This window comes from Microcebus murinus, chromosome 22 (assembly GCF_040939455.1).
Source record: "Microcebus murinus isolate Inina chromosome 22, M.murinus_Inina_mat1.0, whole genome shotgun sequence".
Taxonomy (NCBI): domain Eukaryota; kingdom Metazoa; phylum Chordata; class Mammalia; order Primates; family Cheirogaleidae; genus Microcebus; species Microcebus murinus.
In genome coordinates this window covers 781,843-804,008 of record NC_134125.1, presented here as the reverse complement: position 1 = coordinate 804,008, position 22,166 = coordinate 781,843, and the positions used below count along the sequence as shown (strand labels likewise).

General features: G+C 50.5%; 1 protein-coding gene across 6 annotated transcripts in view; it reads left to right on the top strand.

The window, feature by feature from the left end:
- Positions 1 to 22,166, top strand: part of LOC105879464 (E1A-binding protein p400) — a 99,017-nt gene that overhangs the window by 41,036 nt on the left and 35,815 nt on the right. For 4 of the 6 annotated variants that reach the window (XM_075996405.1, XM_075996403.1, XM_075996404.1 and 1 more), the window contains 14 exons: positions 656 to 763; positions 2,045 to 2,235; positions 2,861 to 3,038; positions 6,370 to 6,506; positions 8,726 to 8,895; positions 9,183 to 9,357; positions 9,467 to 9,603; positions 10,690 to 10,876; positions 12,928 to 13,094; positions 14,617 to 14,786; positions 15,847 to 16,113; positions 18,018 to 18,182; positions 20,339 to 20,497; positions 22,068 to 22,162. In XM_075996405.1, coding sequence (XP_075852520.1) covers positions 656 to 763; positions 2,045 to 2,235; positions 2,861 to 3,038; positions 6,370 to 6,506; positions 8,726 to 8,895; positions 9,183 to 9,357; positions 9,467 to 9,603; positions 10,690 to 10,876; positions 12,928 to 13,094; positions 14,617 to 14,786; positions 15,847 to 16,113; positions 18,018 to 18,182; positions 20,339 to 20,497; positions 22,068 to 22,162 — 2,306 coding nt within the window. The remainder of the gene's footprint in view (positions 1 to 655; positions 764 to 2,044; positions 2,236 to 2,860; positions 3,039 to 6,369; positions 6,507 to 8,725; positions 8,896 to 9,182; positions 9,358 to 9,466; positions 9,604 to 10,689; positions 10,877 to 12,927; positions 13,095 to 14,616; positions 14,787 to 15,846; positions 16,114 to 18,017; positions 18,183 to 20,338; positions 20,498 to 22,067; positions 22,163 to 22,166) is intronic. The other 2 variants (XM_075996407.1, XM_075996406.1) reach the window with 1 other exon arrangement.

Here is a 22,166-nt window from a genome sequence, read left to right as displayed (position 1 = left end):
GAATATCTGATTCATTCTATTTTTCTAATCATGATTTTAAGATGGTTGCTAATTTGGTAAAAAATGTCTGATTTCTAGAGATGCTTAGGTAAAGCTGTCTTGGCCCTTGGTGCCGTGGTTTTCGTGAAACAGCTTCACACCCTTTTCCCATTTGATAATGTATTTTTTTTTAAAGCAGTTAGGGTCAGTGATTTACACAAAAAGTTTATCAGTCTTTTATCATACTTTTTGAACATTTTTTTCTGTGTTTTTTGGTATCCAGTGGTTATTTTCTATCAGTGGTATTCGTTTTTATATTTTTATTACTTAACCTGTAGTGTTACAGTTCACTTATTAGATAATTTCAGATATTTTTATGAGTAAAATTAAGTTTTTTCATTTCAGAGATTCTCATCTTACAAAGTCTAAAATTTTTTTCTTTTTTTTTTTACAAAGTATCAGTAATGGACAAAATCTTTAAGTTTTTAGAAAAATAAATATGCTTTTAGAAAATAAATTCTTTTTCCAAGGAATAATCTAAAGCCAGGAAAAGGAATGTATGTGGGAAGAATCCCCTTTGTACCCCTGCTGCGGGCTGTCCTGGCTGCCATGCCTCCCCAGTGAGAGGACGCTGTTGCCAGGGAGTAACAGCCTTTCTGCCTGCACCCCCCCCCAGCCGAGCTGCCCCTGGTGGAGCTGGTGAAGCTGTACGAAGGCGCCTTCCTGCCGGGTTTCCAATGGCCCCAGCCAAAGCCTGACAGCGAGGAGACAAGCGAAGAAGAAGGTACGTTTGTGGCATTTTTAAAGACTCCAGACTGAAAAAAGCTAGAATGCAGGTGAAAGCCTAACATGAGGTTTAAAAAATTTCTTTTAGTTTGGTGAAAGAAAAAATTGGAAATGTATTTAACATGTAATTTTATATTGAATACAGTTTTATTAAATTATCCCATGCTTTTTATTTATTAACTTAGTACAATTATCAGAGCACTTGATCAAGTTGTGAAGGATGTGGAAGTGTTTTTCTCTAGGTTTATAAAAGCCATTGGGCCGGGCGCTGTGGCTCACGCCTGTAATCCTAGCTCTTGGGAGGCCGAGGCGGGCGGATTGCTCAAGGTCAGGAGTTCAAAACCAGCCTGAGCAAGAGCGAGACCCCGTCTCTACTATAAACAGAAAGAAATTAATTGGCCAACTGATATATATATTAAAAAAAAAAATTAGCCGGGCATAGTGGCGCGTGCCTGTAGTCCCAGCTACTCGGGAGGCTGAGGCAGCAGGATCGCTCGAGCCCAGGAGTTTGAGGTTGCTGTGAGCTAGGCTGACGCCACGGCACTCACTCTAGCCTGGACAACAAAGTGAGACTCTGTCTCAAAAAAAAAAAAAAAAAAAAAAAAAAAAAAAAAAAAGCCATTGTGTTATGGACTTAGATATTATCCTGTTTTTTCAAGCCGTGCTAAGTTTGTCTAACGTACCAGTTCTGAGTAGTTTATTTTACTTGTTATTAGACATTCCACACAGGTACACAGAATACACCAGAGACCAGACAGAGTCTACCTTCCTTTTCCATTCCCGTGATGGAAGGTCCCGTGGGCCTCCTCGGGAAGCCCAGGGCTTTCAGGGCCTCTCAGTGGGGCCCAGAGGCAGGAGAGTCAGCCCCTTCCTTCTTTCCCACGTTTAGGAAACATTTCTGATTTTCTCTTTCTTGGTGGTGGAGGGGAGATCACTAAACCCTGAGATACCCAAAAATCCATCCATGATACTAGCTCCTAATCTCTGTAGAGACATTTTCCAGATACCAGGCTATTTGAGGCAAATCATATATCTGAGAGCTTTCCAGAATGGTGCTAAATTTTATAGTTTCGTGGGAATTCTTGCCCATTTATCCAGATAGCACTGCTTAGATAGATAAGATAGATTATAAACAAAAAATTAATACTTAATTCTGTATTTGAAGTATTTGGGCTCTATAAACTTTTTCTTTCTTTCTTTCTTCTTTTTTTTTTTAATGTTTACGTTCATAAAACTATCCCAGCAGCCCCCAATTCCCTTTGTTTCACTGTTGTTATAGACGTGGAAGACTGTCCCGGTGACAGGGAGTGTCGGAAGGATTTGGTTCTCATCGACTCACTTTTCATCATGGATCAGTTTAAAGCCGCGGAGAGAATGAACATTGGGAAACCAAACACCAAGGATGTTGCGGAGGTCACTGCCGTGGCTGAAGCCATCCTTCCCAAGGGCAGTGCGCGGGTCTCCACCTCGGTGAGGCTTGCATGTGAGGGACGGGTCTTTGTGAGCAAGCACACGTGTCTTAGTGACTGACGAGGAAAGCGCTTCTTGCTTCCAAAGAAGCACTTTATCCCAACCGCAGACGCTGTCAGAAAAGGCAGTTCTAGATCTTTCTCTTCTTGTTTTCTATAGACCATTTTTATGGCTTCCCACTCAGCTTGTCTTGTGACTGTGGTGATGTTGGTTCTTTTTTTTTTTTTTTTTTGAGACAAGAGTCTCGCTTTGTTGCCCAGGCAAGAGTGAGTGCCGTGGCGTCAGCCTAGCTCACAGCAACCTCAAACTCCTGGGCTCAAGCGATCCTCCTGCCTCAGCCTCCCGAGTAGCTGGGACTACAGGCATGCGCCACCATGCCCGGCTAATTTTTTCTATAATATTAGTTGACCAATTAATATCTTTCTATTTATAGTAGAGATGGGGTCTTGCTCTTGCTCAGGCTGGTTTCGAACTCCTGACCTCGAGCAATCCTCCCACCTCGGCCTCCCAGAGTGCTAGGATTACAGGCGTGAGCTACCGTGCCTGACCGTGATGTTGGTTTTAAGAGAATGTTCTGGTGGCTGTGTTGACAAGCAGTCATTCTCTGGCTGGTCTGTCGCTGCAGGTGAAGTTTAACGCCCCATCCTTGCTGTATGGGGCTCTCAGAGATTATCAGAAGATTGGCTTGGACTGGCTGGCCAAACTCTACCGGAAGAATCTCAATGGCATATTGGCCGATGAAGCCGGGCTTGGTAAAACAGTGCAGATCATTGCTTTTTTTGCACACCTTGCTTGTAACGAAGGTAAGAGTTCTTTTTTTTTAACAACACCGATTTGCTAAGGCATGACACTAGGCCAGTATACCTGATGTGAGGGGGGGTGTGGTCTTCTTACCTACTTTGCACCTGTCTTTTGACCTGAGCAGAATGAGGCTCAGAAATATTTGTTGCATGAACGAATAAAAAACTTGCTCACAGTTAACATTAGATGGAGTAACTTACTGTTTTTAAAATCAGATATGCATAGAGACCCACCCAGCTGTGGCTGAGCTTTGTGACTTCAGGTGCCATCCTGCAGCGTATGGGCAGCAGAGCAGGTGGCAGAGCTGCCCGTGCTGCTTCTAGAGCAGTGTGAGTCAGGGCCACTGGGCTCTCAGCCGTGTGCCAACCGTGCCCTCAGTCAGCATTGCCTGTGGTGTGGCTGGTCATGCTGGCCCCTGCGTCTTCCTCACCTTGTCACACGCATGCCCCTGTCTCCTCTCCTGCTGGATTGTCTCTCTGGTCAGTGTTGCTGACCAGCTTGAGTCCCTTACAGAGCGGGTGTGGTGCCCCGTGCGGGCCCAGCAGCCCTGAGCAGCCTGAGTGTGGGCTGCCCTGCCCCTGTGTGCCCTCTCCAGCCCTTGGGCGGGCACATGGTTTGTGCGGGCCCTCTGGCCTCCTGGAGTGCCCCTTCCTCTCTCGGCCTTTGGGTCAGGCACCCGGCTTAGCCTCCTGTTCTGTGCGTGGCTGCAGAAGTGGGCGTGACTGTCTCTGACACAGGACAGGCCTCACTGCTCTTCCTCTTGCTAAGGAAATGCCTAGTGAACACCTCAGAATGAATGGTTCCACCTGCGTGTGGGCATGGCCTTGCCTGCTTCACATGGGAGTTTTAGAAGTCAGGAGGGACACCTTTGGCTCATTAGGGTCAGCTAAGGAGAGGGTGGTGACCCAGTGGGTGCTCCGGCGGATGGAACCAAGTGGAATGTGGAGGGTGTGGAGGGTGAGTGCATGGGGCCGAGGGAGGAAGAGGAAGGTGTTCACTTGGCTGATTATCCCGTCAACTTAGAAGCAGCTTCTTTTAAACATTTTCTCCTCCAAACTGTTAATCACTATTATTAAATAATTCTTCCTTGCTCTTTTTTGAGACTGTGACTCTCTGTCACCCAGACTGGAGTGCAATGGTGTGATCACAGCTCACTGCAGCCTCAAACTGCCAGGCTGAAATGGTCCTCCTGCCTCAGCCCCTAAGTACCTGGGACAACAGGAGCATGCCACCATCCTGGCTCATTTTTCTAATTTTTGTCGAGATGGGGTCTCACTGTGTTGCCCAGGCTGATCTTGAACCCGTGGCCTCAAGAGATCCTCCCTTTTTGGCCTCCCAAAGTGCTGGGACTCCAGGTGTGAGCCATACCACCTGGCTGCTTCCTTACTCTTTATTCTGAAAAGCTTAATCTCATAATCATTTTCTAAGTATAAGTGTATCAGCTTCTGACCTCATAATTTTCTTCCATTGATTTGTTTCTATTTTTGATTAAGTATCAAAATGTTTTAAATGTAGTACTTTAAAGTAGATGTTTTTATATATAGTTATATATATATATTTATATAGTTTCTTCAAGATGGAAAAACCACTATTTTGTTATTTAGGTGAAAGAAGTGTTTATTATTATTTTTATAACAGTAAAATTTTATAGTAGTAAACGTTTTAAATAGTAAAATAGTAAAAATTGAAAGTAGCCTATACTTGAAAAAACAGGGCATTTTATTTCATGAATTGAACGATTGAAGGAATCAGTCAGTCACTCATTCCTCAGGACCTTACCTGGTGACTGCCCAGGATCAGGTGCTTTTCTAGGCCCTGAGGGTGCACCCTTGCCCCCAGGACCCCCATGCCGGCGCGGACAGATAAGCCTAGAACGAGGAGCCTTGAAGTGGGCGGAGGACCCAGTGGAGGGTCAGAGCCTGGTGGCCAGAGCAGGGATTGCTGGGAGATGGGACGGAGCGTGTGGGGGCTGCGGGTGCAGGTGGTGTGGTGGTGTGTCCAGGAACAGCGCCAAGGCTGGAGTCAGGGCGGGAAAGCGAGGGGATGGTGGAGATGCGGTTAGAAAGGCCGGGGCTGGCCACGAGGGGAGCCTGTCAGGAAGTGGCTTTGTCCGGCGCAAAGTTGGCATCTGTGCAGCTGTCCCTGTCAGTGTGTCCCGCCAGGTTGTGCAGGGAACACCTGCGGAGGGCCAGAGGGAACTCGGCGTAGTGAGTTGTCTGGAGAGAGAAGGGGTACCTGGGGTCCCAGAGGGAGTAGATTGTGCACCCCACGAGGGAAGAGCTGGCAGAGGGTGCTGGGTGCTGCCTGCTGCACCACTGCACTGGGGTGGACCACGGGCGTGTCACCTTGTGTTTCCTGTTGCACTTGGCTCCCCAGCCCAGGTTGGGCTCTTGAGTCTCTCATCACTGTGTGACCAGAGCTTTCCAGCTCCCCGAGAGTCCTTTACCCCTTGAGAATTTAGGTGTGACATGCTGACTACTCACACACAGTAAAAATGGTTTATGAACTCACCAATTTGTCTAGTTTTCTTTTTCGTTTTTAAAGGAAAATGTCTCCTCCACTTACCTACTTCAGTCTGCAGGTGGTGACCACAGGACAGTGTGATATGTGTCCTGCCCAGCCTTCTCCTAAATTTATCCAGACACATTTAGATAGGCATACACAGGCCTGTTTTCCCTTTCAAAGAATGGAGTTATGTGCTAAGTTGTTATTTTTACTTTTTTTTTTTTTAAGAGATAGGATCTCACTGTGTTGCCCAGGCTGGTCCCAGGCTCCTAGGCTCAGTGATCCTCCCGCTTCATCCTCCTGAGCAGCTGGGTCTACTGGGCCCATGCCACCAGGCCTGCCTTAGTTTTTTGTTTGTTTGTTTTTTAGAGTCTCACTCTGTCACCGGGCTAGAGTGCTGTGGTGTCAGCCTAGCCTAGCTCACAAGAACCTCAAACTCCTGGGCTCAAGCGATCCTCCTGCCTCAACCTCCTAAGTAGCTGGGACTACAGGCATGCCCCACCATGCCCGGCTAATTTTTTCTATATATTTTTAGTTGTCCAGCTAATTTCTCATTCAGCATGTGTGCATGAAGGGCCTCCTCCGGGTCAGGCATCGCATTCCTGCAACGTCACCGTGGGAGCCACAGGACAGGTGCCATGTGCCCGGGTGGCCCTAGAGGCCTGTGCTGGTGTCTCGACATCTGCTCCAGCTGTGCGGCCGCACATCTGACACACGTGTATTAAGCTTCTCTGGTCAAACACGGTGCTGCGTGCCTGTACTCGACAGATTAAAGTGGAAAATTTTCTCTTTTTCCCTTGGGAAATTCTGTGGTTTTCCCCTTTGCAGGTAACTGGGGCCCTCATCTTGTTGTCGTGAGAAGTTGTAACATACTCAAGTGGGAGCTTGAATTGAAACGCTGGTGTCCCGGGCTCAAAACCCTCTCATATATTGGCAGTCACAGAGAACTCAAAGCGAAGAGACAGGTATGTTTTTTAAAAAGATAAAATAAAACTAAACCGAAAGACATCTTAATTTTTATAGAAGACAGATTTAAAAATGTGAAGACATATTATCAATGTAATTATTGTAAATCATTTATTCGTGAGATACCAAACGTCCAGGTTGTTCCTAGATCTTGAAACCCTTGACAGCAGAGATGGTGCCCTATCAGCCTGGTCCTTCCCTGCGAGGAGGGCCTGTGTGGACAGGCCCAGGTGAGTGTAGGGCTCAGCTCACTCTCTAGGAAGTGAGGGACTTTCCTTCTAGAGCCACGGTATTCTCTGGAGGTGCCACAGTCCTTTCTACCTGTGGGCCCCACTGACCGTCCACGGGCATAGATGAGAAATTGTGGTGTATCCTGAGGTGTGAATTATAAATTCATAAAATAATTTCCATGAAAATGTTTTCTGAGGAATATTTGTAATGTACAGGTAAGTTTCTGGAAGAAATTTGGACTTTTTTCCCCTGTCTACTTGGTAGTTTTTAGTACTAGTACTATACATTAATGTATATTGATGACAGTTTTTCATTGGCTATAAAATTTTGGCTTACTCTTAGATGTTACCGTGTTATAGTGTTTGCTGAAATAGTGCCTCGAGATGTATTTTTTTACTCTCTTAGTCTATTTGTGCTGCTATAATAAAACACCACAGACTGGGTAATCCAGAACAAGAGAGTTTATGTCTCTTTTATAGTACATAATCTGAATACTGGAAAAACATGGTGATAAGAAATGTGTGGCTGAGGCCGGGCACGGTGGCTCACACCTATATCCCAGCACTCTGGGAGGCCGAGGCGGGCGGATTGCTTGAGTGAGGAGGCTGGAGTCTGGAGGCTGGCGGTCCAGGTAGCAGCAGAGCCAGCGTCTGGTGAGGGCCCAGTTTCCGCTTCCAGGAGGGGGGCCTTGTCGCTGTGTACGTGGAAGGGTCAAACGCTGTGTGACATGTGACATGGGGATGGTCCACAAGGGCAGGAGGGCCTGGGCCAGGCCCCTCTAGCCTTGTGCAAGGCCCTGATCCATTCATGAGAGCAGAAAAGTCCCTACCTCTTGATGCTACTGCCATGAGTTTTGGAGGGGACATGTTCAAGATATAGCACTGTTTCTAGTTTTTAATTTGTTTTTTAAAAGCTTGTAGTGTAGGCCGGGCGCTGTGGCTCACGCCTGTAATCCTAGCTCTTGGGAGGCCGAGGCGGGTGGATTGCTCAAGGTCAGGAGTTCAAAAACCAGCCTGAGCAAGAGCGAGACCCCGTCTCTACTATAAATAGAAAGAAATTAATTGGCCAACTGATATATATATAAAAAAATTAGCCGGGCATGGTGGCGCATGCCTGTAGTCCCAGCTACCCGGGAGGCTGAGGCAGAAGGATCACTTGAGCCCAGGAGTTTGAGGTTGCTGTGAGCTAGGCTGACGCCACGGCACTCACTCTAGCCTGGGCAACAAAGCGAGACTCTGTCTCAAAAAAAAAAAAAAAAAAAAAAAAGCTTGTAGTGTAGTCTGTTGCAACATAGGTATTCACTTTTTTTTTGAGATAGAGTCTCACTCTGTTGCCTCAGCTAGAGTGCCGCGGCATCAGCCAAGCTTACAGTAACCTCAAACTCCTGGGCTCGGGATCCTTTTGCCTCAGCCTCCTGAGTAGCTGGGACTACAGGCATGTGCCACCATTACACCCAGCTAATTGTTTTTCTATTTTTAGTAGAGATGGGGTCTCACTCTTGCTCAGGCTGGTCTCGAACTCCTGAGCTCAAGCGATCCGCCTGCCTCGGCCTCCCTGAGTGCTGGGATTACAGGTGCGAGCCACTGTGCCTGGCCTCAGCCGCACATTTCTTATCACCATGTTTTTCCCGTATTCAGATTATGCACTATAACAGCTTGTCTGTTTTCTAGTAGAAATAAGAGGGTCTTCAGGATCCTGTATGATAATCTCTTTATTTTCCAAATAATGATTGTCGGCACCTCCAAAGCAACTTATTGATTTGTCAGCAAAAGTGCTTCAGACTCCTAGAGGAAAAGGTAAAAATATAAACTCAGCCATTTTCTGTGCAAGAATAGCAAGTTATTAAGAAATCCGAGTAAAATTAGGACAGGTGGGAACTATGATTATTTGACGTGTGGTGACAGCTCTGGAAGTCGCTCTTGTCAAGGTGACTGATGGTAGGACAAGGAGCACGACCACGCTGAGACCTCATCTTTCTGTGCCACAGGAGTGGGCCACGCCCAACAGCTTCCACGTCTGCCTCACGTCCTACACGCAGTTCTTCAGGGGCTATGCCGCCCTCGCGCGCATGCGCTGGAAGTGCCTTGTCATTGACGAGATGCAGCGTGTGAAGGGCATGACCGAGAGGCACTGGGAAGCCGTCTTCACCCTGCAGAGGTTGGCCTGCCCCTCATGCTGTGCGCCGCCCTCACCACTCAGCGTCTCTGTTGTTGTTGATGTAAAGGATCCTTTTGAAGAAGTTTAGGTCATTGCAGACTCACAAACATCACCTTTCACCTTTATCGTAGCATGTAGGGCCACTGAGACCCACAGGGTCATTCAGTGTGGTCCGCTCCTTTGAGGCACGTGTCTGTGTTAGCTCGTAAGGTCCCTGCCGTCCCGTACTCCCGCACCCAGCTGTGTGCGTCCCCGAGTTTCACAGGCATCTCTCGTCTTGTCCGCAGTCAGCAGCGTCTGCTTCTGATCGATGCGCCGCTGCACAACACCTTCCTGGAGCTCTGGACTGTGGTGCACTTCCTCATCCCCGGGATCTCCAGACCCTACCTGAGCTCCCCGCCTCGAGCCCCGAGCCCCGAGAGCCAGGACTACTACCACAAAGTGGTGATCCGGCTGCACAGGGTGTGTCCGCCTTTGCGCTTCGAGCGAGCTGATGAGACGCGCGCATGCCTCGTTATCAGCGTGCTACGGCATTGTTTCCAGAAAGAGAACAACAGATGTTTCTTTTTAGGTAACACAGCCGTTTATTTTGAGGAGAACTAAAAGAGATGTGGAAAAGCAGCTGACAAAGAAATATGAGCATGTTTTGAAATGCCGCCTTTCTAATCGGCAGAAAGCCTTGTACGAGGATGTCATTCTGCAGCCCGGGTACGTGTGGGGTCCGTGCCCTTTCACCTTCCCTGGCCGGGGGCAGAGCCCTCCCGTGAGCCCAGTCACAGGTCCCCCCCTGGAAGGACCAGGCTCTGGGGCTGGGGGCAAGGTGTCCCTGGGGGCAGGAGGGCTCTGCAGTCTCTGTTGTCCCCTGTTCTCTCAGACCCATTCTGGCCCGTTCCCCTCTGGCTACTGTACTGGCGGTCCCAGTTCTGCTCCTGCGTCGCTGCCCACGTGTGGCGTGACGTCTGTGCCGCTCCCTCTATGGACTGGCTCCATCTCACGATACTGAGTTTGGGTCCCCCAGGAGTGGGATGCTCTGCCCGGCCAGCTGGTCTTTCTCACCAGGCCAGGGGACCTGGGGCTCAGGGCGGCGGTGGCCCTGGAGGAGGGCAGCCTGCTGGTGTCGTGGGGCAGGTGAGCGGTGCAGGGAGCACGTCTTAGGATGCAGTGGGAGCACCATGTGCTTGCTGTCCCTCCGTGACTCAGAGGACACAGTGTGGGGCCCCATGGACTGTCCCACGGTCTTCTTGTTGGCGGCTTTTGTTCTTTCTGCCATGCTCTCTATTTTCCTGAGTTCAGATTACAGAAAAAACAAAAACCATAGAAAGCAAGTTTTGTAGGACTTAAAATTTATTTGTACCTGGTAATGACGCCCCGCTGTGTGTCTGCTCTGACGGAGCTGAGAAGAATCACATGTGATGTCCTCCCGGGTCTGACCCAATGCCACCGCACAGCCTGCACGGGGTCCCTGCGTTCCAGACACTCCTGTGTGTCAGGTGGCCGCCACTCCTGGCCTGGTCACCTGCCTCGCACGTTCCTTTCCTTGTGGGAAGAGAACACGGGGGTTCCAGCGAGGCACGTGACAGAGACGGATTCGGCGCGATGGTGTGAGCGTGGCTGGCGGCAGGGTAGAGGGTGTGGGCAGAGCTGTGGCTCGTGCCCCCACTTTGAGGCCCGGGTTACCCTCGCCGTGCCATCCCCTCATCTGCAGCAGGAGGCCGCTCGGGTTTGTGAGGATTCGGGGCCGTGCGTGCGCATCGACCACTCAGTGCCTCGTCTCTGGTCTTCTTCCGCGAGCAGGACTCAGGAAGCCTTGAAGAGCGGGCACTTTGTCAACGTCCTGAGCATCCTGATGCGGCTGCAACGGATCTGCAACCACCCCGGGCTGGTGGAGCCCCGGCTCCCGGACTCGTCCTATGTGGCGGCGGCTCTGGAGTACCGGTCGGCCTCCCTGACGCTGAAGGCTCTGGAGAGAGAGCCATGGAAGGTGAGTGGAGCACTCAGAAAGCGGGTAGTGTCCGAGGGCTTCTCAGGCACATCACAGATAAAACCATTCTTAGAGATGGATTTCCAGCAAACTGTTGTCCTGCATTTGAACTTGCCTGGCACTTGGCACTGCCTGGCAATGTTCGTGGTCACTTTTCCCACCTCTGGAAACCTGCCAGAGGGAGACGGGCTTGCGGTGCGGAAGGGTGCAGAGGGAGGATCTTCGTGGGAAGCAGCCTAGGTGTGCGCCTGCATGGAGCAGAGCTCTGCTGAGGGCTGTAGTGACACCTGTTCGCTGGCACAGAGAGGCGCCTTGCTGAGCGCAAGTGGCATTGGGGGTGGGGGGCGTCCGCACGTGCTCTGTGGAGTCATTGCGTGCGGTGGCCAGGCACTGTGGACCCCGAGTGCACGGCATGGCTCCCCGCACCTGCCATGCACCTGCTGGGTAGGTCTGGGCAGGGTTGCTCCTCTGGGCAGACGAGTTTCCTGCTCTGTAAAGTGGGGTACCTGTGCGCTGCTGTGGCTGTGTGTTATGCAGATGCTTCGCAGAAAGAACCTCGGATAGTAACTGGTGCCTGGAAGCTTGGTGTATGCTGTTTTTTTGTTGTTTTCTTTCATTTTTCAGAGAGTATTTTTACTGAGGTGAAGGAAAACTGAGGCTTGTGGAAATAAAGATGAACTAGAAGCAGATACCTCAAGGTGTCAGAGGAGAGATGTCGTGTGCTAGTGTGTGGTAGTTTTATAGTGTGCCTTTATTTTCAAACAGCGTTGTTGAGGTGATTCACGCGCCACAAAACTCACCTTTCCACATCGTACAGCCGGTTGGTTTTATTATAGTCGAAGAGTCGGGTAGCCCTCACCACTAATTCGAGAACATTTTGTTACCCCAAAAAGAAACCCCATGTGCATTAGCCACTCTCTGTGTCCCCAGCCCCTGGCAGATAGTAATCTACTTTCTGTCTCTGTGGATTAGCTGCTTCTGGACTTTCATATAAATGCAGTCCCGTGACACGTGGCCTTTTGTGTCTGGTTTTTCACTTCGCGTAATATTTTCAGGGTTCATTTAAGCTGCAGCATCTGTCAAGAATTCTGTTCCTTTAGAAAGCTGTGTGTTCTGCTGTGTGGATAGAACATGCTCTGTCCCTTCTTCGCTTGATGGTCACCTGGGTGGTTTCTACTTTCTGACTGTTAGAAATAACGTTGCTGTGAACATTTGTGTACACAGCTTTGTGTGGACACAGGTTGTCGTTACTCTCGGGGATGTACCTGGGTGGAACAGCCGGGCCGCATGGCCCCTCCGTGTTTGACCATTTGAGGGCCTGCCCAGCTGTGCTCCCCAGAGGCTGCACCAGTTCACGCCCCCACCAGGGGCTGCGGGTTGCCCCTTCCTCCACACCCTCACCTTCCTGGCGTTGTGCAGCTGCGCTTTCAGAATTTAAAGTCCTGAGAGAAGCACAGGTGGGCGGTGCTGGGGAGGACAGTGTGTGCTTGGGGCCTCGACCACACGTCTCCCTCCGCCGTTCTCCATCATGGGCGTCCGTGACCGGCCCAGGCCCTGGCCTGTGCCGCAGCTCGCTCCCTCCCGCCCCGTGTCTGTCACCGAGACCTGAGGCAGCTGCCTCCCTCGTGTCTGCAGCCAGCCTCTCAGGGCTCACGGATGGGAGGCGTGGCGTCATGCCCACACCGACCGGCATGCAGGCTTCTCCCTGATTCTCGGAGGAGCCCGTCCTCTCCACGCTGTGCAGACCCGACACTTCCCGGACTCTGCGCTCCAACTTCTGTTAAGTCCAGTGTGTCTCTCGGTGCTGCCTGCTCTGTCTCCCTGCTCCCGCGAGGGCCGGGCGCCACTGTTCCTGTTGTGGAGAGAGGGAAACGGGCACACGGGGCAGGGGCCTGCCCTGGCCAGAGCCGAGAGGTGGTCAGGAACACCCCTCGGGGAGGACGCCTGCTTTGGGGCCTGGCCCTCCCATTGAAATGGGTTTTCATTCTAAGTCAAGTGCTTTTTCTACCACCTCATGTAGTAAGATTTTTTTTTCTTCTCTTTCTACTTAGGAAACAGATCTTTCCATGTTTGATCTGATCGGGTTAGAAAATAAAATCACTCGCCATGAGGCAGAATTGCTGTCTAGGAAAAAGGTCACGCGCAAACTGCTGGAGGAGATCTCCACCTCACCACCCCTGTCAGCCCGGCCGGCAGCAGTGAAGCTGAAGGCCAGCAGGTGTGTGATGGGGCTAGAAACAGCGGGCGGTTCCTAGCGACCTGGGGTTAGGGCCCCAGCCGATCCCGGATTCTGTGTGGTGAAGAGAAAGGCTGTCAATCTGAGCTGGGCATGTGCTCCTCCTGGGAATTTCCATGATGTCCTGGTGTCGGGAGGTTGCTAGCTGGGGCCACTCACCTGCCCAGAAGAACGTCCCTATTGTGCCTCTGGAAGCCAGCTTGGGGATTCACGGGGGCTTCAGGGATGGATCTAATCTGGTGCCTGCCGTGGTGGCAGCTGGCATGGCCAGAGCAAATGTGAGTCACGCTCATGGGGTGTTGGCGAGGGTAGCCAGCGGGCTCCACCCCAGCCGACAGGGATGTCACTTCCCTCGACCAACATCTAAGTCACATCATTTGAAGTGATGCACTTGCAGGTGACATGAGGCCCATAGGGAAGGGCAGACATGTTAGATGAAATCAAAGTATAAGTTATTCAAGACAGGCTAAACCCAGCAATTGGAAATATGTGAAATCCTAGGCTTGGGTTAAAAACGAAGGAAAGGAGAGAGAAAACGGGTGTTTTAGAGATAGAGGCCAGCCCTGTAGGCTGGTGGCCTATGCTCACTGCTGTGTCTGTCCTTGGCCACCTTGGGGACTGTGAGCCACTCACCCCTCCTCACCAGCACCGAGCCAGTAGGCTGCTCCTCAGGGAGCTTGCAGCCCTCAGTTAAATAAACAGATGGCTTCCACTCCACTGGGTGCCAGTCTAGCTTCATTTAACACATTAACTGCTGTGTGAGTTATATTTAACTCTCACTAGTTTTGAGCCTGGGGCATTGTAAAGTGTATGTAACTCACACATCTCTTTTCCTCAGGAGCCTTGGGAGCCTCGTGAACTATTTTTCAAGTTGCATATAACTCACACACAGAAAACTAAAAAACAACAATTTTCCGTTAAATTAGAGATGATCATTTTGTTTTCTGTTTTCATAATAACACACCATGGCCCCAAGGGAGAATTTTTTTCTAATTTGGCAGTCAGTGTGTTAATGGCTTTCCATGACCATCTCTGCCTGTTACTTTGTACAAGTGTTTCGAAAATTGCCATTGCATTTGTCCAGGTCACCGAGCATGTCCATCACCTGAACTACCATGTTATCACATGGTTTTGTGTGTTGACTTTTCTCCCCACTTCACTTTTACTCTGCACAAGTGTGTCATAGACTTATGTGCTATGTGTGTTATTTCTAATCCACATGGATATGAACTTAAGCATGAGGTCATGTTCATTGACGTGTCACCGAGAGGCAGGGCGGCTGCACCACTTTGGCGTGTGCCGCTCTGGGCAGCCCCGGCCTGGGCTCGAGGTGAGCTGCGCAGAGCAGCGTGCAGCACCCTTTCCCCACCGTCTTTGTTGAGCTGCACTCTGGGAGCCGGGAGCTGCTAGCTGGCCTGGCGGGGGGTGGTCTTGTGTCCCAGGCTCCCTCTCGGCAGCCTGGTGATGCCTTTGTGTCTTCTCTCCTGGACCGACGGGCATCTAGGTTGTTCCAGCCCGTGCAGTATGGCCAAAAGCCCGAGGGCCGCACTGTGGCTTTCCCCAGCACCCACCCGCCCCGGACGGCGGCCACCACCTCGGCCACTGCTGCTCCACCAGGCCAGCTTCGAGGACGGCCACCTGTCGCCACCTTCTCTGCAAATCCAGAGGCAAAAGGTAGACTTCACATCGCTGTCTACTCTCAGTGCTACCAAAGGTTTTTGTGGAAGTAGTTCATGATGCTTGTCTTTTGCCCCTCTGGACATTGTAATCATGCCTCTGAGTGGGAACTGAAACCGTCCCTGGCTCTCTGAAGATGCCATGTGTTGCTCTTAATGAGTTTTAGACTTTTTTTCTTAAAATGGATTTTTTCCCCCCATTTAAGAAATTTCATTCTCAGTTGAGTAATTGTTGCTCTGATGATGACGTGTACACCTTAGTAGAATATTTTCTTTTATATACATAGGTATGTGTATATCAAAGTCATTTGAAACTTGCTGCTGTTGTAGGTTTTTTTTTTTTTTTTAAGAGATGGGGTCTCGCTATGTTGCCCAGGCTGGTCTTGATCTCCTGGCCTCAAGCGATCTACCCACCTCCACCTCCACCTCTGCCTCCGAGTAGCTGGGACTACAGGTGTGCATCACCGTACCTGGCTTGTTTAGGAAACTTCTGAGAAAGTCTGTTCTTGTTAGATTTTGTGCCGTCATTTCAACGGAACTTGATTCCTTTAAATGAAGGGTAGGTAACACAGCAGAAGATGTAATGAGATAGTTAAAAATAGCATCCACCGTCTGGTCAAAGGGGCCTCCACATGGTGTCCGTGTGGTTTTCTGAGAGAGAGATCAAGTTCAGAACTTCACTGTTGCAAGAGTTCTTTGTAAAGATAAGAATGGAAACTCTATTTTTGCTTTTTTTGTGTGTTTGGGAAGTAGTTTCTAATTAATATTAATGCTCAGTTGGGCTGACTTAGAATACTTTTCTGTTTACTCTGAAACATACCATGTAGTGTACTGATTTGCTCCAAGAGAAAATGATTAGCAGTAGGTATAAAGTTATATTTGTCTCACTCCGTAGACTATATCGGCCCCTTCCTTTTTTCCCCCACAAAGAGAGGACTTCTTTTCGAGAGATAGTATGAAATAGCGTTTATTTTATTTCTTTAAAATTCGGGTTTAAAATATTGCATTTTGTTAAGAACCTCTAACGGCTTTGCACAAACCAACCTTATCGATTGCAGTGGCAGCAGCCCCGTTTCAGACCTCTCAGGCTTCCACCAGTGCTCCAAGACACCAGCCCGCCGCGACCTTCGGCACAGCCGCTAGCCCAGCCCATCCTGCGAAACTGCGGGCTCAGACCGCTGCACAGGCCTCGGCCCCAGGCCCGCCCCTGCCCCCGCCCCCGGCCCCCTCGCGCGCGGCCGGGCAGAGCCCCTCGCACGCGGCCGGGCAGAGCGCGCTGCCTCAGAGGCTGGTGCTCACCTCGCAGGCCCAGGCCCGCTTGCCCAGTAAGTGGCCTCGCCTTTCCAGGTCTCCGCCATCTCTGCCCCAGAGGGGTGTGCTGAGAACACGGGGTTGCGTGAAGCGCCTTGCTGTCCACTCCCTTGTCTCTCCCCGTCCCGTGCCCTCGTGCTGCCTGGTCCTGCCGTGCTGTCCGGCAGGGAGGGGCCTCTCCAGAGGCCGGCAGCGGGGCCCCTGCTTTCTGTTCTCTCTCCTGATCCCTCGTCCCACTCTGCTTTCCTGCTGCGTCCACTGCACTGCTTGGGGTGCTATTCATAGCACTGGACCTTGTGTCAGCCGAGGTCTGTTCCGTCACCCACACGGGCCCACTCTGGGGTGACAGGGTGACAGGGACTGCTTCAGAAAGGTCACCTCCTTGCTAGCTGTGGGAACAAGCTGTAGGTTTCTAGAAACCACTAGTTCTTTTTAGTGTCTCACTTATTACCATATTCAAACTTAGAATAAAAAATTATTCAACCATATATTTTGTAATAATTTAGTGACTAAAAAAAAATCACATTGATTTTTTTTAATGTAGACTTCTTACTGCGGCCAGTAGGATTAGTGTGTTTTCAAATTCTGCATGGACCGTATTCATTCTGTTGTGGAAATTATCCTAACTTAAATTATATGGGCTATATCATTTCTCAAATGCCACCTCAACTGTTTTACTTGTGGACTTAACGAAACCGTGTTGAGGCCTTTCTGGAAAGACGGACACGGGAGCAGTGGTGGAGTGAGGGGACACTGGGTTCCGACAAGTCTGCCCCGTCACAAGTCTCTCCTCCTCTGCCCACAGACGGAGAGGGACAGTCCTAGTTTAGTGCCCGGAAGGAGAAGCCCTGCGAGTTTTGCGTTTCTGTAGGACTAGACACGGCCTTGCTGGGGAGGAGAGTGGTGCCGGGTATGCGGAGGGCCGTGCCTGGGGGAAGGAGTGAGCAGGGCCACTGCTCCTGTAGGTCGGTCTCCACCCGTGTGGGGACCAAGGAGGCCCGGCAGCAGCGTGACGTTTCTACGCACACATTTCTGTGTCTCCCGTTTCATTTTCCCCTCCTTGTTCACAGTTGTTCTGTGGCAAGATGTCTTCAGTATTTTTCTAGTCTTTTACTAACTATTCTCTTTATGATGTCACTAATAATTCTGGCATGGATTTTCTTGGGAGGAGCATTTAGACTCCCGCTGGGTAAAAAACAAAACAAAACAAAACAAAAAACTATTAAACTCATTGTGTAATTATATCCTGAAGGTAGTAACTTTTGGAGTTGGATACATGTGATTACATCTGAGTTATGCTTGAAAAATGTTTTAGACAATGTTAAGTTTCATATTTTTTTTTACAGTAAATGTTATAGATTGAATCCTACCATCTAATTCAAGTTAGTATAAAACTTTATATCTTAAAGCTTTATTCATGTATGTGATTTATTTATGGATGTATATTAAATACATGCCTAGATTTTGAAAGAGTTATATATGTAATTGAAGCTAGTTCTACAAAATCCTGTTTTACTCTGTGAGCTAAATTGGACATGTACTTTTTCAAATTTTTAAAGTTCTTTCCAAGTGTATTACAAAGAGATTTTTGCTACTTTCGATGATTGCTTTTTTATTGTTCGGTGAGAAAACGAAAGTGCTCTTTAGTAGTTTGGTTAATAATATTAGTGTCTGATATCTAAAATCACTACCAGTTATGGTTAAGTAAAGTTAACCATTAAAGTCTGATATTTTCTTTTCTCTTTTCTATTAAGATAATTATTTCCTTAAAGTGGTAGGAAGCACGACCACATAAATGGTTCTGTGGCACTCAGTTTACTGTAGTTGGTCATCACATATAACAAATTACCATCGTTGTGACAATCCCAGACTTACCCCAAAATGGTGTTAGTTCACCCTTTCCCCTACCTTTCCGCAGGTGGAGAGGTCGTGAAAATAGCTCAGCTGGCGTCCATTGCAGGCCCGCAGAGCCGTGTGGCCCAGCCAGAGACGCCGGTGACGCTGCAGTTCCAGGGGAGCAAGTTCACGCTGTCACACAGCCAGCTCCGGCAGCTCACGGCGGGCCAGCCGCTGCAGCTGCAAGGTAAGGGCGGGGCTCACGTCGACGCCGGTGGTGCCGGGAGAAGCACTTCGCCCAGGCACTGTCCCTGTGCCCTGTCCTGCCGCACCGGGTGATGCCAGCAGGTTATTTGGCCTCTTTGCAGCTTCAGGTTCTTCGCTTCCAAGTGCATTGATGAGTCTTGGCTCACGGGTTTAGAGGACCAGTGAGGTAACGTGTGTAAACCACCGGGCTGCCTGCTACTGGATACATACTTAGTAAACCGTACTCAATTTTTTTTTTTTAACAGTATCTGCCCTTGGAAAAGCATTTCCTATTTTGTACATCAAAATAGAAATACCTGCTGCTTATTGTCCAGGCCTAGTGTGGCTCACGCCTGTAATCCTGTCACTTTAGGAGCCCAAGGTGGGAGGATCACTTGAGCCCAGGAATTTGAGACCAGCCTGAGCAACATAGTGAGACTCGTCTCTACAAAAAAGAGAAAAATCAGCCAGGTGTGGTGGTGCACACCTGTAGTCCCAGCTACTTGGGAGGCTGAGGCAGGAGGATCACTTGAGCCCAGGAGTTTGAGGCTGTAGTGAGCTGTGATCACATCGCTACACTCTAGCCTGAGTGACAGATTGAGACCCTGTCTCAAAAATACATAATAGATAAGTGAATGTTGCTGTCTAATACAAATGTGAGATGAATTTTCATAAAAATGCCAAAGTATTAGCAATTTATGTATGAGAAATTATTTCTTTTTACATGTAGAATTTTAAATTTCGACTCCCAGACAGAAACCTTCCAGACCTTTGGAGAAGAGCGATGTGTTTATCTAGTAACTGCTTTTTTTTTTTTTTTTTTTTTTTTTTTTTTTGAGACAGAGTCTCGCTTTGTTGTCCAGGCTAGAGTGAGTGCCGTGGCGTCAGCCTAGCTCACAGCAACCTCAAACTCCTGGGCTCGAGCGATCCTTCTGCCTCAGCCTCCCGAGTAGCTGGGACTACAGGCATGTGCCACCATGCCCGGCTAATTTTTTATATATATATCAGTTGGCCAATTAATTTCTTTCTATTTATAGTAGAGACGGGGTCTCGCTCTTGCTCAGGCTGGTTTTGAACTCCTGACCTTGAGCAATCCGGCCCGCCTCGGCCTCCCAGAGAGCTAGGATTACAGGCGTGAGCCACCGCGCCCGGCCTAGTAACTGCTTTTTAAAGAAAATGAAGCCCAGGGGTTTGAGGTTGCTGTGAGCTAGGCTGACGCCACGGCACTCACTCTAGCCTAGGCAAGAAAGCGAGACTCTGTCTCAAAAAAAAAAAAAAAAAAAAAAAAAAAAGAAAATGAGAGAGAGGAACTTGAGTGGCATCTTAAAATTAATGTTAAATGGCTACATGGCAACAATGTATAGCCCTTTCAGTTCCTCTCAGTGGTAGATAATCGTTTGCTTCCCATCCTTCAGGTTAGAATTCAGATTGCAGGGTCCAAGGCAGCTTCGGTTGGCCCTCTTCCTCCGCAGCTTCCCCACGAGTTGCGGCCGTGGCTCTTGTCAGGGTGGAAGGCTGTGTTGTCCCCAGCCTGGGGAGTGCTCCTGGAGGGGCCCCGAAAAGCCTGCAGCGGAGAAACTGTCGAATTTGGTGTAATTCTGTGTTTCTCCATTGCCTTGGACCACAGAGGCGGGGCGGTGCATGAGCACTCCTGGGAGGCACTCCTCAGAGTGGAAGAAGCCGGAGAGGTTGAGTCGCACAGAAGGTTCAAAGTGGCAGGCTCCTTACGGGGTGGCAGCAAATCCACAGGCGTCGGGGCTCATGCCAGTTTTTGGGGGTATTCTTCATCCCACGTGGCGATAGTTGGAAGTGCCCACGCTCTGGGGTCTGGGCACGGTGACGTCCCTGTGCCTAGCACGGTGCCTGGAACAGCAAGGCCCTGCTCTCGGCGCCTCCGGGAGGGACTGTGAGGGGAAGACGAGCCTTTTCTTGACATTAAGGAGAACAGACTTTGTTCCCTAGCTGGTTCATTCGCTGTGGGTGACATGTTTTCATATTTCTCAAAGTAACTGAACTTTGCCTTGACTTGTTTGCGTAGACTTGATGTTGGGTTTTCAGTTCACCGCCTTGTTGATCTTGGCGCGCGTGGAAGTGACGCGGTGCGTGGCTGCGGCTCGCGTGCCTGCGGCTGACGCGCCTGCGGACCTGTGCTTGCAGGCAGCGTCCTCCAGATCGTGTCCGCCCCCGGGCAGCCCTACCTGCGAGCCCCCGGCCCCGTGGTGATGCAGACCGTGCCGCAGGCGGGTGCTGTGCACGGCACCCTGGGAAGCAAGCCCCCCGCCGGCAGCCCCAGCCCTGCACCCCTGACCCCACAAGGTAGGGTGCTCTCGGCAGCAGGAGTCTCGGCTTGCAAGCTTCTCTCTGACCTTCTTTCCCTTCTGAGGCGCCTGGAAGGCGTCCGTGTGTCGACTGCTGTGCCTCAGGACGTCAGAGTCTAGTTCGTGGCTGTCTCTGGTCTCCAGTGTGTGCCATGGCGTCAGTGGATTGACTTTCTTTCCCTTGTGCTTTCAGAGGCGTTGGTTGGATACAGCCAGCCTCCACTGTCCTTAGGTTTCTGTTTGATTCTGTTCTAACAGGAGACTTTTGGAATCATGACAAATTTTGCATGTTAATGTGTCACAAATGCACTTAGTGAGCTCTGGGTTCCCTGGGAACAGGGCGCCTGTGGCCGCTTGTGCAGGATATGGGCCCTTGTCTGTCTGGCCTGCACGCCTGCCTCCCAGCCCCATGTCCCGTCCCGCCACCTGGCGTGCTCTGTCCTGATGTGGCATATCCTCGGCGACACAGAGACCTGCAGCGGTGAGGGGCACCTCACTCTGGGACCCTCTGAGCACTGTGGGCACCCCCTGGGCACCGTGTCCTGGTCGCTGAGTGGTTTCACCAGCCCCACCTCTGTGTTGTCTGCGGGGTGCTGGGTGCGAACCACGATGGGCTCTTCAAGGGCACGTCGGAGGAGCCGCAGGGCAGGTAGGGGACGTCACCCAGCAGCTGTTCTGCATCCCGGCACGGCCACTAGCTCCACTTGCCAGGTCTTTGCCACACCCTGAGAACCAAAACAGCTCACCTTGCTTTCTTGGTGATTCCAGAACCTCTGCACCCCTCAGAGGTCGATAAGTCCCTGCTTTGTGGAGCCCCTTCTCTGAGCTCCAGTGGCATCAGCTGGAGGCCTGGAACCCGAAGGCCTGGTGCCCTCCCAGCTGCTAGGTTCTCGTGGCCTCACGTCTCCTCTTTGCCCCTGAGCAGCCTCCTACCTCATGCCCCTGCAGTCCTCAGGTACCTCTCTGATGCCTTCTTCCTGTAAAAGTCTGTCCCGCCAAGTGGCTGGCCCTGGCTGATAGAGGGCACAGTGTCAGCAGCCGCCCCAGGAACAGATCCTAGATGGGTGCTGGGTGGTTCTCTCATGATCTCGGGGACTGTGCAGGCTCCTTGCCAGTGGGCAGGGGTGCTCATGGCTGGCAGGAGCAGCCCAGTCATCAGGGTGTCACCTGGGTGGGTTATGAAAGTCTGCCAGTGGCGGTGGAGCGCCCAGCCTAGGTGGCTGCTGCATGGGCCATGACGGCAGCGAGGACGACCACAGGTGTGAGGCATCATGGGCTCCCGAGTGCACTGCAATGTTGCAGAGGAAATGGTGAGCCCAGGGCTCCCGGCCAAGCTCAGGTCGTGCGCGGCCAGAGAACCAGAGGCTTCACTGGCAGATCCACATAGCGTAACACATTTCGTGAGTGTGCCGGTGCAGGGTGAGGTCTCAGGAGCTGGCTGACAGAGGATGACTTTCCAGAGATCGTGCTAGATCCACTGGGCTGAGGTTCCATAGAATGGGCCGGTAGCAAGCTAGATCCTGTGGACTTTTGACTTCCTTTTCATCTCTTTGCTTTTGCATTTATAGTTGGTGTTCCGGGCCGAGTGGCAGTTAATGCCTTGGCTGTAGGGGAACCTGGAATGGCTTCCAAACCGGCCTCTCCCATTGGGGGACCAACTCAGGTAA